This window comes from Chinchilla lanigera, unplaced genomic scaffold (genome assembly GCF_000276665.1).
Source record: "Chinchilla lanigera isolate Chin_1 unplaced genomic scaffold, ChiLan1.0 scaffold00013, whole genome shotgun sequence".
NCBI classification, from domain to species: Eukaryota; Metazoa; Chordata; class Mammalia; order Rodentia; family Chinchillidae; genus Chinchilla; species Chinchilla lanigera.
In genome coordinates, this window is record NW_004955414.1 from 18,883,061 (window position 1) to 18,900,943 (window position 17,883).

At 40.8% G+C, this 17,883-nt stretch overlaps 1 protein-coding gene across 1 annotated transcript; it reads right to left on the minus strand.

Moving 5' to 3' along the window:
- Positions 1–4,419: 4,419 nt before the first annotated feature.
- LOC102025111 (T-cell ecto-ADP-ribosyltransferase 1-like) lies at positions 4,420–14,533 on the minus strand. Its single transcript, XM_005379987.1, has 4 exons — positions 14,451–14,533; positions 8,776–8,856; positions 7,594–8,317; positions 4,420–4,858 (listed from the first exon to the last, which is right to left on the minus strand). Exons 2-4 carry the CDS (start codon positions 8,836–8,838, stop codon positions 4,779–4,781), a joined length of 867 nt encoding a protein of 288 aa, XP_005380044.1. The 5' UTR covers positions 8,839–8,856; positions 14,451–14,533; the 3' UTR covers positions 4,420–4,778.
- Between the last annotated feature and the right edge of the window lie 3,350 nt (positions 14,534–17,883).

The window sequence follows — 17,883 nt, forward strand, 5'->3', positions numbered from 1 at the left end:
GACTGATTAATCTGGCAAAAGAAATTTCAAGGCAATCGAATGTTGGGGAAGTGGCATGGCTATTGTTGGGAGCTTTTGGCCGGATTTATATTGAGAATCAAGAGCAAAGAGTCTGGAAGGATGATTTAAAATATTGTGAGTTTGGCCAGAAAGGAAGCTCCAGTAAAGCTATGGACTGCAAAGATAAGGCTGAGGAGATCTCTATTGCTGAGAAGGAACAGGAGAATAGAAAAGAGACACAGAATGAGCGAGAGTTACCAAAAAAGCACAGAGTGCTCTCAGGCTTCCCTTGGTTCTTACCAGGAGAGGCTCATGAACCAGTACTGTACATGTAACCAGTACGCCGAGCCAGTGATGGCAGACCTATGGCACATGTGTTATTGTGTTTTTCTGTTGAGACAAAAGATGTTAATGTGGAGGTGATTTCTCTCTAAACTAAAACCTCAGGATTCAGGATTCATGTACATTCCAAAAAAATTCTGAGTTGTCCTAAATCAATTACAAGAGCCTGAAGCTGGAGAGGGGGAGTAATCAGTTAACAGCTACTGACAGAGAACCAGAGACTACTTTGATGAACGCTGGATTTAAATCCCTTCATTGCCAAACACAAGGACCAGCAAGCCCTGTTTACATACAAACTTTCCAGACGGTTAACCCCAGACAATCCAGAAGTCACAAGTACTTCTCATGCGCTGCTCTCGTGCCCCAAAGCTTTCCCCTCTGTGTCTTAGCCTGCCCCTCTTAGCCGTAGCGAATACAGGTTCCAAGTAAACAAATTAGGGTTTCTTTCCTCAAAGTTTATTGTTTCTGCAGACGTGTTTCCAGCTCCTAACCAGCCCTGTGACTGGTAGTTTCCGGAACTTGTCCCCGGACCTGGTCTTTTTTTCTGGCTAGCATCTATAATGGCTCAATAAACTCTTCTATCTCAGAGACCCTTCCATTCTCAAGAGTTTTGGTTTAACAAAAGCTAGGATATCATGTTTAAATAGCAACAAACTAATAAATTCTATTGCCTTATCTTATTTCTCTTCAGAGCTGGGAACAGAACGCAGGGTCTCATGCATGCTAGGAAGGTACTCTGCTCCTGAGCTACATTCCCATTAGCCAGAGTTACTAGTGAAATAAGAAATTCCCAAAATCCCCATTGTTTCAATTTGCATTTCATTTGCAATTTGCACAAAAGTGAGCATTGAAAAAAGTATGATTTTTCTCATCCATCAGTTTCCTGTTTGTGTTTCCAAATTTCTGTTTGTTTAAAACTTGAGCCAGGCATGGTGACACAAACACTCAGGAGGCTGAGACAGGGAGATCGCTGCAAATTTGAGGCCTGCTTGGGCCACAGAGCGAGTTCAAGGTCAGTCTGAACTGCCTAGCACGACCATGTCTCCAAAAAAAAAAAAATTATTTGTAGACATTCTTTATGCTCTATAAATCTTGCAAAGACCCTTTCCTCCTTTGCTTTTGCAATTTGTTTGTGGTGTCTTTTGCCAATCAGAAGTTTAAATGTTTGATTCTGACTTAATCTAGTCACTGTGTAAATGGAAATTTTTTAACTTACAGAACATTGGCCTAGGTCGGACATGCCCAAATTGAATGCTTTATTTTACCACAACTGTTCATTTCCTGCTGAAGGTGATAAATAATCATGAACTTTTAATGACCCCTGTGTACCAAATAGTAACTAGAGACTCTTTCCCGACTGAAAAACAATAGCATTTCTTTTAGCTAATTATGTGCAGACTTGTGAACCCGATCTACCCTATCGGGAATGCTTCTTCTCACAGTTTAATTAGCATATCCTCCCCTAACACTTAAAAAGCCCTGACCCTCCCTTCCTTTGTTTATGTTTGCTTTTATTTTCTGAGAGTCAGTAACATAACCTCTCAGTGTCTCAGTTGCAAAACTGAGGAATAATAGAACTTACCTCACGAGGTTATTGTGAGAGTTAAATGCGCAAACACGTAAACTGCTTGGAACAAGCATCTGATACACAGTAAGCAGCCAATAAATTTTAGTTAGTTATTTGTATTGTTCTTACTATGTCAAATTTATTTATGTTTTTCCTTGTGGCTTTTGTTTTTCAGTCTTAAGAAATACTTTTCCAAATGATAGGTTTTATTACAAATTCTTCTCCTCTTTCCTTCCAGGTACCTGGGAAGCCCTTTTAAAAGCTGACTATAGTGAGGTGATTTGCTTTGATGAAGGAAATGTGAGCCAAAGTAGTGATGTCACTTATCATCCGGGGATCTAATTCCCTTTCCTACCTTGGTAACTGTTAAAGAATTTTCTATGATGGAGCCCCCAGCCTCCTGCATCCCTGAGTGACTATGAGTAGAGCTCTGCAGAGGCGTTTATTACTCACGAGAAAGAAAGAAACTTTATTTTCCTTTTCCTGCTCTATTGTTGATATAGCTCAGTGGCACAAGCATCTGCCTGGCAAGTGCATGGTCCTGAGTTCGATTCCTGGTACCAAAAAAAGAGAAAAAATTCTCTTACTTTGTATATGTGTGTGTGTGTGTGTGTGTATGTGTGTGTGTGCTGCTGGAGATTGGTTTAAATCCAAGAGGGCCTTGTGCATGCTAGACAAGTGCTCTAACCCCTACACTTTTTATAATAGTCTTAGAGATTTACTTTTCACATTTAGGTCTTTAATTTTGGGAGGGATACTTTCATGTATGGTGCATCAAAACAAAAAAAAAAATCACTTAAAATGTCTAATTGGCTTTTGTTAGCAATTGTAGAATCAGATATTTATTCTTAAAATAGAATGGATGTTCTGATCAGCTGAGGTGAGACAGTTGGTTTTATAGGCAGAAAAGGGCTGCAGAAAGCAGAAATAAAGAACCAAAAGTAGATTGGTCGTTTCAAAATCACTTCTCTTATAGGGTTAAAACAGCAGGTGCTTCTTCATTGTTAGCCAGCTTTTAGTTGCTGTGAAAAAATACCTAAGAAAATCAGCTTAAAGGAGGAAAGTTTTATTTAGGTTCATAGTTTCCAAAGGTCCAGTCCATGTTCATGTGGCTCCATTGCTTCTGGGCCTATGAAGAGGCAGAACGTCACTGTGGTAGAACAAAGCAGCTCACCTTATGGTGGACAGGAAGCAGAGAGAGACAGAGAAAGAGGCGAGCAAATGGGCTCTAGACCACACCTCTTAAAGTGCCCACCACCTCCCAATAGCACCACCAGCTGGAGACTATGCCTTCTACTACATGAGATTTTGGGGAACGTTCTAGATCCAAACCATAATACTTATTATGCCAGGTAAACTGGATCCCTTCTGACTGGCTGCTATGAATCTCCTTTTTTTTGGTAAAATTGTCCCTTTACAAAGTTCACTTTGACTACATGGAACCTAGCAATGGTGACTCTGTTCTGGTTGGGTCTGTCCTATGGGACCTAGCACAGGAGCCTAATCCAAAGCAATGGATGGCCTCCCATGCATTTTGTTTAACAGGTGCAATGGAGGGATCCAGTTTTTGTTTCTCTTTCTCTCTCTCTCTCTTCCCCTCCCCCATACAAATAACTAGTTGCCCTAACTAGTTAATTGACTTATATTTTTATCTATGTCTCCTCATAGGCCCAGAAGCAATGGAGCCACATGAACATGGACTGGACCTTTGGAAACTATGAACCTAAATAAAACTAGTTAATTGACTTATATTGACTTATATTTTTCCAGTGATTTTTGGGGCCAACCTTGTCATATACCTAGTTCCTGTGTTTTTATGGGTCATTTCTTTGACTACTAAGGCACCATTATATTATTTGGTGTTATGTATCATGTCTTTATAATTTATATCACTAGATAGGCCAGGGCACTGTGGTCTTCGGGCATGGAGAGTGGGGAATGAGGAGTGAGGGGATTTCTGGGCATCTTAGCTTAAACCCACCCTCAGTGAATACAGTGTCTAGAGTTCTTGGCTCCTTTCACACCACAGAACATATCTATCAGTTTCCTTGGAGATGATTAGAATGGGTGAGAGATGAGAAACAGCTTTGGGAGTTATTATTAAATTAATTGGCTGGGCATAGTGGTGCACATCTGTAATCCCAGCACTCAGGAGGCTGAAGCAGGAGGATTGCTGCAAGTTCAAGGCCAGCCTGAGCTACAAAGTGAGCTCGAGGCCAGCCTGAGCTACATAGCGAGACCCTGTTTCAAAAAGACAAAAAAATTAATTGACAGAGCTTGATAACTACTTGCATTACTGGTGGAGTTGTTTAGGGAGATGAATTCATCTAGGACAGCCCTCGTATTTATGGCCCAGTTAATCAGTCCCGCAAGGGTATCTGTGAAAAATGTACAACGTGAGCCTTCTCAGCTATAAAAATGTTCTCATTAGATCTAATGCCTTAGGAGAATTTCTTGAACAGATAATACAACCTATAAAAATATCTAGTCATAGAAAAGCAAGGTGTAATTGTGAATGGTTTATTTCTCCAGATTACAACATTCATCATAAATTGCATTTTTAAGACTGTTACTACTGACAGTGCATTAAAATATTGCTTTTTCCTTAGTTCTGCAAAATAAAAAAATATACATATTGCATTTTAATCATAGCAAAGTGTCAAGAGACCAGGAATTTATCTCAGGCAGTGAATTTTAAGACGGGCTGCCCACTTTCACACTCAGGCCCAGTAATCTTTCATACATCAGTGTACCCGAGTGCCAAGTAGATCCCACTCTTCCCAACACTGCTGACATTGGAGAACAAGTCGGGTCCCTGTTCTTTGGCCTCTCTCCCCACCCTGAAGGACAAACTCCAGGCAGGGCAGGGCTACAGCTCAGCATACAGAAGTAGCAGGATGAGAAGGTTAGGCAGCAGCAGCACCAGGAATTCAGCGCCTTTTATCATTCCTGCAGAGGGAGGAAGAGAAGGAAAGGTTTCCAGAGGGAATTTGAAAGACATGGACAAATGTTTAAGGCTTCACCTTTACGTCAAAATCTGAAAGGGGGGTGCTAGGGGCTCACTATACCCATTGTTTGCTTTTCCCAGGATTCCCAGTCCTCAGAAATACTAGGGAGAGAGAGACTTGAAGACATATCCTTTTGGTTCTTGAACTTAAGGTCACTTTGAGTAGACTGAGCTTTGGGTCTCTCAGCCCCTCCCTCAGCCGCTCTCCAGGCCCCTGCTTAACCCACTGTGCCTGGATGATAAAGGTTTTCGCCATCTGGGGCCTGCAACTCTGCTTACCATTGTGGGGGCCCTTCCATGTTTGTCCTGCTCAACCCAGGAAGAAGTTTCTGGATCTGAACCTTTCATCTTGCAGCGACATGCATGCCCCTTTCTTCACTAGCTGATGTGAACTAGACCTGGAGAGATCTGGCCTCCTAACCTGGGGTTCTCCACCTGCCTAAACCTGAACATCAACCATTCGGCCCAGCCTTCCTCCACTGGACTATCTCCCTGCTTCCCTTGTTTTCACGAGGTTGGATCCAAATTCACAATTTGTCTATATAAAAAGCTCAGAGTCTCCCTGTAATAAATCTGTGCCTCCGTTTCTACCTCTGAAGATTTCTCCTGTTACCAGAACCCTTTCAGAGCACAAGGACTAATTTAGTCTAAATTTGATGGATACTTGGCAGTTTAAATCTACTTTTAATTTGGCCCCTTTCCTCTCAATGAAACATAATTTTCTGGGACAACATGTGCCAGGGGCCTGACTTAAACCAGACATTAAGCCAAGCCCTGAGAGCAGATGAATAGGGAGAGGAAGTGTCCACACTGTAAGTAAATGATTATAATGTGAATATGATGAGATGAAACAACTGAGACGTAAACAAGGTTTTCCATGGGGATAAAAGAAAGTATTTGTTGAGCAATGTCTGTGGGCCAGGCAGTGAGTCTTGAATATCTCTGTTAATTCTCAGAGCAATATTAGTGAAGCATCTGTTCTTGTGTCCTTGTTTGTCAAATGAGAAATCGAGACACAGGTTGCTCAGGGAACTTGCCCCAAATCACAAAGCTAGTGATGCTTGAGCAGATTAACATTCTATAGCAGAGAACATGGTACAATGTTTAATTTTCCTGAATGTATCAAGAAAGCCTTGCCATTGGAAGTGATATTGAAAGATCTTGAAAGATAATTGCCATTGGAAGTGATATTGAAAGGTCTTGAAAGGTAATTGCCGTGTTGAGATAGATTGTCCCTTAGCTTGAGAGAGATACGATATGAGGTCAAAAGAAGAGGCCTCAGGCTACAAGAAATGGGTGTAAAGGCACAGAGGCTTGAAAGCCAGAACAGCTTGGTAAAGGATGGGTAAATGCTTGTGGTGGCGCTTCTCACTAATCGTGAGGTGGGAGAGGTAACAGTTTTTCTTGATAATCTCCACTCCCATTTTCAATCTTCAGTGCACCTTCACTGAGATCTCTGTTCCCTGGTTTTCCCAGTTCTACCCTTCATCCTTCTGTGCACCGTTTGCCCCTGTGCTTCACCATGTGGCCCATTGGTATGTATTCAGCTTGATCTCTCAGCAGCTATCTTCAGTAGTAACTGCCATGACTGTCCCAGAATAACTTTCTTTGGTTTTTCCTGCTTAGTTTCCCAGCAAACTATAAATAGACAAAGCCATTAGAGTGTTATATGGAACTTTTCTACTGGACCCTGGCTCCAGGACTGTGCCTTTTTTTATATTAGCTTAAGATAAAATGGGCATATTTAAGCTAGGATGAAGTCACTTTTGTTCTAACTCAAATAGCTGAGCATTCAGCTCAGTAGCACAGCACTTGCCTGGCAAGCGTGAGGTCCTGAGTTCAATTCCCACCCTCCAGAAAAGTTGGATGTTCTAACCCGTGTATATGCCTCTCTTGCTGACTGAAATTGCAGGGATCCAACTGGTCTTGCTGTAGCCCAGGCTCACATTTCCATCAGTATGTCTCCTCAGTAAATTGCATTGTGTACCATTCTACACCTGTGTGCATCTCTTTCTTCAGTCTCATAGCACCTTGGGTCCAGTCCTCATATACTAGGGTGTGAGTCTCCTCAAACACCACTAGTGAAAATATTTCAATTCATTGACACCTTGCTGTGATGTTATTCCCCTGTTACTCTATCCGGCCAATCACTTCCATAGAAATGTCCTTGAACTTACTCACAAGCTCATATATATACTAGAAATCTTGAGTACCACCACCATGCTTTCTAACCATACCTTCAGTCTGTCCAGATCTGACTCTCTTCTTCCTAGAATATTTTATAGGCAGCCCCAGTCCTAGACCTTCCTCCATCACCACTGCCACCTGTTTGTTTTAGGCACCCTCATCTCCTGCCCAGATTACTGAGGCAGCCAGACCTTTCCTCTGGAACAAGGTCCCCTGATTCCCCTGACCTTTGCTATGTCCCCTGACATACCAGTAGTTTTCATAGCACCTTTCACCTGGTGCCCAGCAGATCTTTCTGGACTTTCTGCATAGCAGGTATTTTGGAGCAAGGCTGAACAGAAAAGGCCCTTGTCTCTGGGTCTGGGCTCCGCTCTATGTTTTGGGACAGTAGTCCTTTCCTTTTAGGAACCTGATATTCTTCAGCAGTGGGCTGGAGGCCCATTGTTTTCTTCCTCAGGGGCTTCTACTTCCAATGCAGACCCACACTTACCTGAGCTGTTGAAATTGCTGGGGTTTTTAGAAACATAGAAGCAATTATAGTTACTCCTTTGTCTTTGGGGGTCTTTAAGAGTAATTTCAGTGTATTTATCAGTTTGTTTTATGGCAACCTTTTTATACACCTCGTATCCTGGAATTAACACTTCCTCTTCATCTGGATACAGAGAGAACGCTTTGATATAAACACCCAAACAGGTATTGATTTTAAACAGTGTTCCACCTTCGCTATAAAATTGCAGAGCTTCTGTTAACTCCCAAGATGATGATGTAAATTGCCCGAACCGTACACTATGCTCCCCACTATAATAAAATTTGGTATGAGTGCCTCTATAAACGTGATACAAGTGACAATTCTGTTCCTTGAGAAGCTGAAGAGCTCTTGTCAAGTAATAATGGAAGGCCTTGTACTTAAAGTTATTGGAATTTTGACGGAATTCTCTCACAGCTGTGTTAAAATCTTTTGAAATACTCCCGGTGTAGGCCACTAGAGCTATTCCATGGAAATCGTTGAAATTTTTTGGACGCTTTATTTTGTACTTTATTTGCTCCCAATGTTCCTTTGCTTCTGCCCACTCAGACTTCAATTGCTCATTTATCTTCAGCTCCTCGTTTAAGAGCTGGGGAGCTTTTTTCTCCATTTCTTGGATACAGCCCTCATACTGATCATCAAACGCATTGTAAGCCATGTCCAGTTTGCTCTGTGTCAGGCCAGTTACCTGTGGAGAAGGAAGAGACTTTTGACTTGTTTGCAGGGAAACCAGCTTATGCTGGATGCTTCCAGAGCCCTCAGCACTGGCTTCCTGCTCCGAGTAAGATTTTACATGTCCCAATCCACAGGGCTCATGAGTGACACATCATATGAACACAATCTTATTATACTTTTTTTTTTCCGGTACCGGAAATCGAACTCGTGACCTTGGGCTTGCCAGGCAGGCGCTGTGCTACTGAGCTAAATCCCCAGCCCCACAATCTTATTATACTATGAGTACTGTAAAAAGGAAAAGCTCAGCTTTGGACTCTGTTTTGTTTGCTGGTACTATTCTTTACAGTATTTTTCAGATTCATGACTCCTAACTGACTCTAGTCACAGACTCAACTATGGCAGCTGTATTGTCTCAAAGAAAGAAAAGCAAGATTAGCAAGATATGGATTGAGAATGGGTGTTAGGTATTACCTGCTGTGTAAGCCACCAAGTTAGCATGAAGACGTGAGTTGCTATGGGTAGAGGTGATGTCATCTTCAACTTCAAAAATAACTGCAAATGAACACAAGATAATACAAATGAGGCATAATCATTAGTTTCTTTGTGTATTGATACATCATTGCTGTGTTAATGAACCCCTGTTTCAAATCCAGAAGCCCAGGCTATTTACACTGCTCTGAATAGGTAATCAGGATTCCTTGTGGACAGCTCTACCTGGAGCCTGCACCGGGACAAGGTGACCCTGATATGTGGCCTCCATTAGGGACGTAGTATTGAGACAATCAATCCTCGTAATAAGCAGAGCTACATGCCTTGTAGGTTGCCAGTGAGAGAATCAGATTAAATTTTAGCAGACCCCTCAATAGGCTCTAACATTTTACTCCCTTAGAGAAATATTGTGAGTTTTTCAGATACTAAAAAAAAATTCTTCTCCAAATTTTGTTAACCTGCGACTCCGACTCAGGCAATACTTATTATTATTTTCTTAATGTCAGTTTTCACCATGATCAGGGTTTTAGTTTTTCTTCCAAAAGCTCACATGTTGGAGGCTTGGTCCCCATGGTGGCAGTGCTGAGGTGGTAGAACCCTTAAGAGGTAATTAGGTCCTTTGGGGCAACACCCTCAGAAGAGATTGTGCAGTTCTTGTGGGGTCCTGGTTAGTTCCTGGAAGAGCAATTCGTTACAAAGAAGACACCTGACGCCTGAATCTTTCTGGCTTTCTCTTTCATCACATGATCCTTTCTGCTGATGGCACATGGCTTCTCTGCCATGTTGTAATGCAGCCAGGGGACTTCTCCACTGGCTGCTGGTGTCCTGATGTTTAGCCTTTCCAGCCATCAGAATTGCAAATAAACATTTTTTTCCTTATAAAGTACTCAGCTTCAGGTATTTTGTTATAATAATAGAAAACAGCCTAATAAATCAGCTTGCCACATTACTTACTGTATTTAATGAAAATTTATTTACTTAGCTACTTTTTTATTGGTTATACAGATTAATGGGTTTTATTTTGACAGATTCATATATGCACATAACATGCTTTGATCATATTTCCCCTATCATTCCCCTTCCCCTGCCCTTCTAGCTTCACATTTTCAGGGGATGGGGGGGGGCAATTTGCATATTTTGTTCATATCCATCCATCATATCTATTACTCTCCCTTTCACCCTGTTTTTAACTTCTTTTTGAGGGGTGGATATATAAAATACACATTTAGCAAAGGAAGTAAAAGAATGAGGTGTGACAGTCACCCTTTGGGTTGGTACCCACCTTTGCCTTTCCTTCCCATTTGCTGCCCTTGACATATTATAAAAATTCTCTTCTACAGCCCACTGTGCAACTTTCCACATAATTTTGGCTTAGACGTCATAAGATAATGCTCTACCAAGACCTTGAAAATGGCCGAGAGAGGCTGCGAAGCATGACCAACTGCTCTTAGCAAGAGCCTTTCCTGTCACTCCTGGCTCCTCTTTACCTTGGGGTCCTCATTCCCAGGGCCATTAGAGGATTCTAGAAATGAAAGACTCCAGTAGAGATGGTCCCACCCTCTGTTTATTCTAATTAACCAGAGAGTTATTCATTATCATAAAATAATTATGGCCAACTCTTTAAGAGTTGACCTCAGAGTCCTCTTTGTTTACATAAAATAACCACTCTCAATGATACCAAGAAACTTACTTCAACATAATGTGACTTGAATGAAAAAATATCTAGAATGAATTTCTTGTAGAAAAAAAGATTGTACTGGAGGGATTAGTATTTACTTTATCTATAGGAGGCAGAACATTTGAATATTTGCACCTCAGAAAGGAATGAAAGGCAGAAATGACAAGAATCCTAGATATCGAGAAAATACTGAAGTTGATGCCAAATTGTAAGATCTCTTATAATACTTGAAGCCAGCTTGGTTAGGATTTCCTGTCTTCAAAAAAATCATATGGGGAGTTGTAATTGATAGGAACATATTGCAATGCATTGAAATAATGCTCCAAGATCTTAGCAGATCCAGGCAAAGAGCCAATAGTGGTGTATTAGAACGGCCTGCTCAAAACAAATAATTTTTAAAATCTAATTTAGTGTCATAGAGCAATCCCTGGTTCTAGAGCAACAAAAATACGGAAATTAAATTTGAACTAACCACCTCCCATTTCCTTTTAAAAGTACTAGTAATATTTTATGGATAGTAGTTTTTAAATTTTGTTCTAAATTTGAAGCCTTTTGTATTAAGTGCTATTAAACCTCAAAAAGTGATTAAAGTGAAATTGGAACTAGAAACTTATCACTGTTTCTTAATTTTGTAAGTAATTTTATATTTTTCTTTGTGGTGATGAGTATTTTTGTTCTGAAACAGGGTCTCTCTATGTACCCCAGTATTGGCCTTGAACTTATGATTTTCCTGCCTCTGCCCCTCCAATTACCTGAATAATTATATGGTGTGCACCACCATACCTGGATAATTGTATGGTGTGCACCACCATACCTGGATAATTGTATTTTTTAGAGAATGCAAATGTGAGAATTTTAAGCATGACATGTTTTGATACTATGTAAAAATTTAGATTTCTTCACTGATAGGAAACATCACAAAAGTAATTAACATAACCATAGTGTTATGGCTTGGTTCTTGAGTGTCCCTTAGAGACTCAAGTACTGAAGACTTGGTCCCTGGCTGATGGTGCTACGGAGAGCCAGTGGAAGTTTTAAGGGGTGGGGCCTGGTGGAAGGAAGTAAAGTTAGTGGGGCACACCTTTAAAGGGATTTGGAGAATTCCATATCACCCTCTCTTTTTTGCTCTTTTTGCTTCTTGATCTCCATGTTAGTAGCCTCTTCTGCCACTCACTCCCTTTCTTGATGTTTTTGCCTCACCACAGGCCCAAAAACAATGGAAACAGCTTACCATAGACTGGAACCTCTGAAACTGTCAACCAAAATAACTTTCTTCTTTTTAAGTTGATCCTCTCAGGTACCTTATCACAGTGACAGAAATCCGACTAATACACATATATATTCAACAAAACCCTTCTACAAATGGAAATGTGTTATAATGATAAAAACTGGTCTTGGAGCTAGGAGTGCAGCTCAGTGATAGAGTATTGCTTATCACAAGTGAGAACCTGGGTTCTATCTATAGCACACGTAATCTCAAAAGTATCCAAAACAAAACAAAAACTGATCTTTTATGACTGAAAATTATATGACTCTGTGGAAAAGTTTTCATTCAAAATATGTGAATACAATATAAGTGGATGATATCTGAAACATCTTCCCAACAAATCTGTGAGTTTGTGTGCACCTGTGTGTGTGTGTGTGTGTGTGTGTGTGTGTGTTTGTGTGTGCACAGACTCCACAGATCAAACCTAGGGTCTCATGCATGCTAAGTAAGCACTCTACTACTGAGCTACATCCTCAGCCCTTGACTGTTATTTTGTTTCATCAGCTTATAATTTGATTGTATTTTTCTAATATTCTTAATTGACTCATGAGATTCTTACCATAATTGTATACATAGGATAATAATATTTGCATTTACCCAACCCCTATATGCAGTAAGTTATTTAAATTATTTTAAGTCATTATAATATGTCCCTACAGGAGGATTTTACAGCCATGAGTAGAAATACCACAAGAGAATTCTTCATTTTGACCTTCCATATTTCTGAAAGTCATTTAGCTGCTCCTCCACTTGCAGTTGATCTCAAAGATACATTGCATAAAAATGTCTCTGGGAAACATTACCAATAGATATTTCTGAATCCCAGTATCAGATTGTGGATTCAGTATTTTTAATGCGCTTCCTGGGTGATTCTGCTGCAGTTTGCCTTTTTGGTGTTGGAGATTGAACTTAGAATCTCCCATATGCCAAGGCAGGCACCCTTTCACTGAACTACACCCCAACTCAACCTTCAGGCTTCTTGATATGGTGCATGTTCATGGTCTAGCTCTGCTTCTCTCTCTAGTCTCAGCTTTCACCACCCCTTATCTTACAATTTAGGTGTCAAAGTTGTCTTGAGCATGACAAGTTTGAGGTGCCCGTGAGAAATCCAGATGGAGATACCATCAGAAAATTGCCGATGTAGGGTTCTGGAATTCAATAAAGGATTGAAGGTATAAATCTGAGTGTGATGAGCCTGGGCTTAGCAAGGTGACTCCAAGAGAGGGGAAAGAAAAATGCAGAAAGTGAGGTGAGAATTTTTATTATCATTAACATTATCCTTATTTCCCTGGCACAATCTTTGGTATAAGTTTATGACAATCTGGCCAAAAAAGATGAGAAGTGGTGGCTTCTAATGTAATTATCCATGAATTGAGTCTTTGTGGACATATTCTTATGGAATTATCCAAAGTTTGAATTTTTTAAACTCAGTTCCCAACATGTTTAAGTAATGCATGCCTAGTTTCTCACCTAAGCCTCAAATGGAGACTAGCAGTTCCACAGCTAGTGACTTCCTTTCCCGCTGCCTAGGCACCTCTGACTGTGAGTTTAATGGACAGGAGCTTGGACTGAAAGGCAAGTTAGTATGCATGGAGGCATAGGTGATTATAATTATATGTACACCTCCAGCCTTCCATTTTGAACATAAATTTAACTTTCTCACACCAGAAGCATAGCTCAGTTACTGACAACTTAGTTTTCAGTTCTACATTTCTTCCTTTCCTGGTTCTTTAATCATGTTATTTCAACACCCGGTAGCCACTTCCTTATGGAACAGCTAGATATAACCTACTTGACTGGTCCTACTGACCCTTACACCCCACATAGACTGCAGATATGCCACCATAATCACCTTTCAGTCAAGCCATGACCTACTGGAACTGGTGCCTGCTCACTGTAAACAACTCAAACTCCCCTCAAGAAACTTTTGTGGATAATGCTTTAGACCACAACAAAGGTGTTGGCCTATGGGTGCTTCTCACTCCTCTGTCTCTCTCCCTGCACTTCTTGGCCTAGATGTGTGGCTTCTAAATGTGTTGTGTACTACCCAGGAGATTTCCTTCTTGTGTCTTTCCTGATCATTGAAAGAAAGTGCTCTCCATTTTAAAAATCCTAAATTAAAACAAAGGAGAGGTTAGAAGTTGATGTAATCATTCAAATCTATCATGATTCATCTTTGGGCTAGAGATATAGCTCAGGGGCACATGCATCTGCCTGGTAAGCTCAAGGTTCTGAGTTCAATTCCTGGTACCAAAAAAACAAAAAAGTTGATGTATTCCTAGAGTTAGGAAGGAAATGGGGAAATTAACCACATTCTTGTTCTGGCCTGCAAATCTAGACTTGACTAACCATAGAAAGGGGAAAGACCTTTGGCATAGGGAACCTTGTCAGATATGGGTACCAGCAGTGCTGCTCAAAGACTTGAGGAGTAAATTGTATGGTCTTGCGTTGATTTTTTAAGGTTTTAGAGAGATACATAGATGGGATGTTTATCCTTCAAGAGTTTTCTCTTTTCCAGATCTGATCTTGTCTCCCTACTGGAATATTCCTTGCCCGGTACTTCCATTGCCTCCTGACATATAACCTCCCACTACTACAGTCATCTAATCCACGTGCTTTCTCCCAGCCCCATTCTATCACCAGTCTGTTCTCAGGGAACATTCTTAATTCCCTCACCCTCAGACACCCTTCCCCTTCAGAGTGGCCAGGTACCTGATCTCCAGCAGATCCTTTGTGATTTCATACATGTCCCCCGCAGCAGTGCTTCAAGAGGCAATGCCATGGCCCTTTTATTACGGGAGAAACCATTTCAGTTTCAAATTGAAAGTAAAACTAAATTATTTATGAGCCAGTTTCCTAGTATTTGCTGTTGTGCTTGGGGTTTTGTTTTGTTTTGTTTTGTCTTTTTGAGACGGGGTCTCACTATGCAGTTCAGGCTGGCCTTGAGCTCACTTTGTAGCCCAGGCTGGTCTCGAACTCACAAGGATCCTTCTGCCTCAGCCTACCAAGTGCTGGGATTACAGGCATGTGCCGCCACACCCAGCTGTGCTTGGGTTTTTTAGCCAGAAGATTAGGACATTTATACTCCCTACCATAGGATTGCTGGTGGTGATGGTGGTGGTGGTGTGTGTGTGGTCAAGTTTATTGTGCAAAAAGCAATAGTCAGTGGTCAATCCTTCCCCATATGTTTGGTTGTAAGGTTACATATGCCATTTGAGGGGGTTAGTTCAAGAGGAAGTTTAGAGAGGTGAAGGCTTTTAGGGGTCACTTTTGTACCCTCAGTCATCACTTAGTATGAGTCCAATACCTGGCTACAGTGTGCTCATAAACCAGCTAAATCATAAGCCAACTGTTGGTTTTGTGCACAGTTTCCTTTGGGAATTACCAGCTTCTCTTAATTCTGGATTGTTGTAATGAATTAGTTGGCTTTCTGAGTAACAAGACCCAGCCCGTGGGTGACTTTTTAGATGAAGAAATACCACAGCACGCCAGGCTACAAGAAATCTACAACCCTCCACCCGCCCCCCCCCTCATTTGTAGTAAAAAGAGCCTCCACCAAAATAATATTTGGGGACCTTTTTTACCTAGCTTTTGTAAAAACTTTCACAGAAATAAAGCTTGGATGAGCACTAGGGTGTAATCCACTTATGTTGTTATATACAGTGTCTCCCCAAAAAAAGTGTAAACACACTTCAGGAAAAGAAAATATTGTGTAAGTATTTTAATACTAAATTTATTGGGACATCCTGAGATTAATACAAGTTACCTTTGGCCTCTGCAATTACAAGAGGTGCTCAAAGTGGTGGTCATTAGCTTCCAGACATTTATTAGCAGTGAATTGCTGCTTGAGTAACCTTGAACATTAAGATTGCCACACATTGCATTTCAATTTCTTCTCTAAGGCCTGCAGTGTAGTGGGTTTTCTGTAATATACGACATCCTTTAGGGTACCCCAGATGAGAGTAATACCATCTGTTGAAAAAATCATACTATTTATCATTTCCTAAAGTGTGTTTGGAACAAGACATTTTCTCAGATCTTACAAGTGATAAATCTAACTACTCTTTCTCTTCCTTTTTCTTCCTCTTCTTCTTTTTCTGCTTTTCTTAATCTAGTGGATTCTTGAGGTGGGTAGATGGAAATCCTTTGATGATGCAAGGCAACTTGTTTCCTGAAGCTAAGATGTGGATGCTGATGGGAAGTCATCCATAGTCTTTAGTACCTTTCACACAAGGACATGCATGGTCCAAACATTCTACCAGGTTTCCTACTGTACCACTAAACTAAATCCCCAACCCTCAGACTTCCCAAATGATCCAAACAGCAACTTGTCTAGATTGAAATCTGGCCTATGCATGGCTTGCAGTGAGAAATCCTTTGAGGTATATATCGAGCCCTTGGGCTCCAGTATGAAATGTGGCCCATGCACTGTGGTGATAATTCTGTTGTGAGGACTCAGGCTCTAGCTTGTAATGCATCTTTAGATCCTGGAAAGTAGGGGTGAAAGATCAGAAACATGGCAACCTAGAATCCTTATAAGAATCTGGGAAGTCACATGTAAGTTTTCAACGATGCTAAGTCAGGAAAGAAGGAGAAAATCTGGAACGTTAGATTGGAGGGTTATAGATACTGAACAAAATTGGAAGAATTGAAAATTTGTAAATGTTGACAGTTTAGGCATGATTATAGGACCCAGGTCAATTTATAGGTAGATACCCAAATTGGATTTTTTTTTTTGGAACCGGGAATTGAACTCAGGACCTTGTGCGTACTAGGCAGGCACTGTGCCGCTGAGCTATATCCCCAGCCCAACCAAATTAGCTTTTTAATAGTAGACATCAATTACTTTTTTGCCAAAGGCAGAGTATATCTGTACCAGTTATATGTAGTTTACAAATGGGAAAAACATGTAAAGACAATTAGCAGAATCTTGATAACCCAGAAGGATGTGCCATAGTTTTTTATTGAAACACAGTTTACCCTTAAAGCCATCCATTTTGATTAATTATCTCAAAGATATTTCATTCTTGATCACAAAATAAGACTGGTAACACTAGATTTGGCCTGATTATTTACAAGTTGCAGCAAGAATGGATATTCACTATATAGGCTTTTGAACATGTTTTTACTGGAAGTTTTTATAAGATATCTCAGGTTGGACTTTGAAAAGACTCTTGGGGATAAGAAACTAAGTCAAGAATTTATCACTGGTTTCACTTTCAATACCTATAGATAAGTGTGAATTTCTCTCTTTTTTTTGAGACAGGATCTCACTAAGTTGTCCAGGCTGGGCTTGAAATTGTGATCTTTCTGTCTCACCCTCCCTGAGTGCTGAGATTACAGGTGTGTGCCATTATGCCCAGCTTTCTTAGTTGTATTTAAGGTTGGGAACCCTGTAAGCCTAGTTTTCCTAAGACAGACTTACTAACAATTGCTCTCTAAACTTATCTTTGTCAGGTCTCCAAACTAGACACCCGCTCAGCTGGGAGAGAAAAAACCTCCCCAAGTAGATCTGTTATTTACACCTGCAGAGGTGCAACATTCAACAGGAAGCTGGCCCCTGCCCCCCACACTGATTAACCTCAAAGAGCTGATTCTGTGAAAAACCGTTAGAGACATGCTATACCTGCCAGCACCACCTGTACCCAACACCATCCTGTCTATCACCTAGCCTTAGACCTCTTACTCAGAGACTCAAAATTTTGTGACCCCCTCAGTAGAGCCCCCCTCCCCTATCCAAGTTCTCCCATGAAAGCCTGTCCATTCCTCCCGCTCAGGGTGAATGCCTTTCTGCCCTTGGCTCGACTGCATCCACTAGAAAATAAAGATGTTGCTGTTTGCTTCAACCCTGCCTGGTCTAGTGATCTCAGTCACTCCTCAGGGTTTTGCCTCTCAGTCCTTAGACCCTTAAATATGCCATATCTGATTAAATAGGTATTATTTTCAAATATGACATTTCAAATATGTTCCATTAACAAAACAAACAATAAGCAAATAACTATACAGTCAGGAAAGTAAGAATTGTCATAGTCACAACTAGAGACCATACTCATAAGCGAAATAAATCAAACATACATGTGCAAGCACCGCATTGTTTCTCTAGTGTAAAGCCTGAAAGAGTTAATTTAAACTAGGAGATACGATA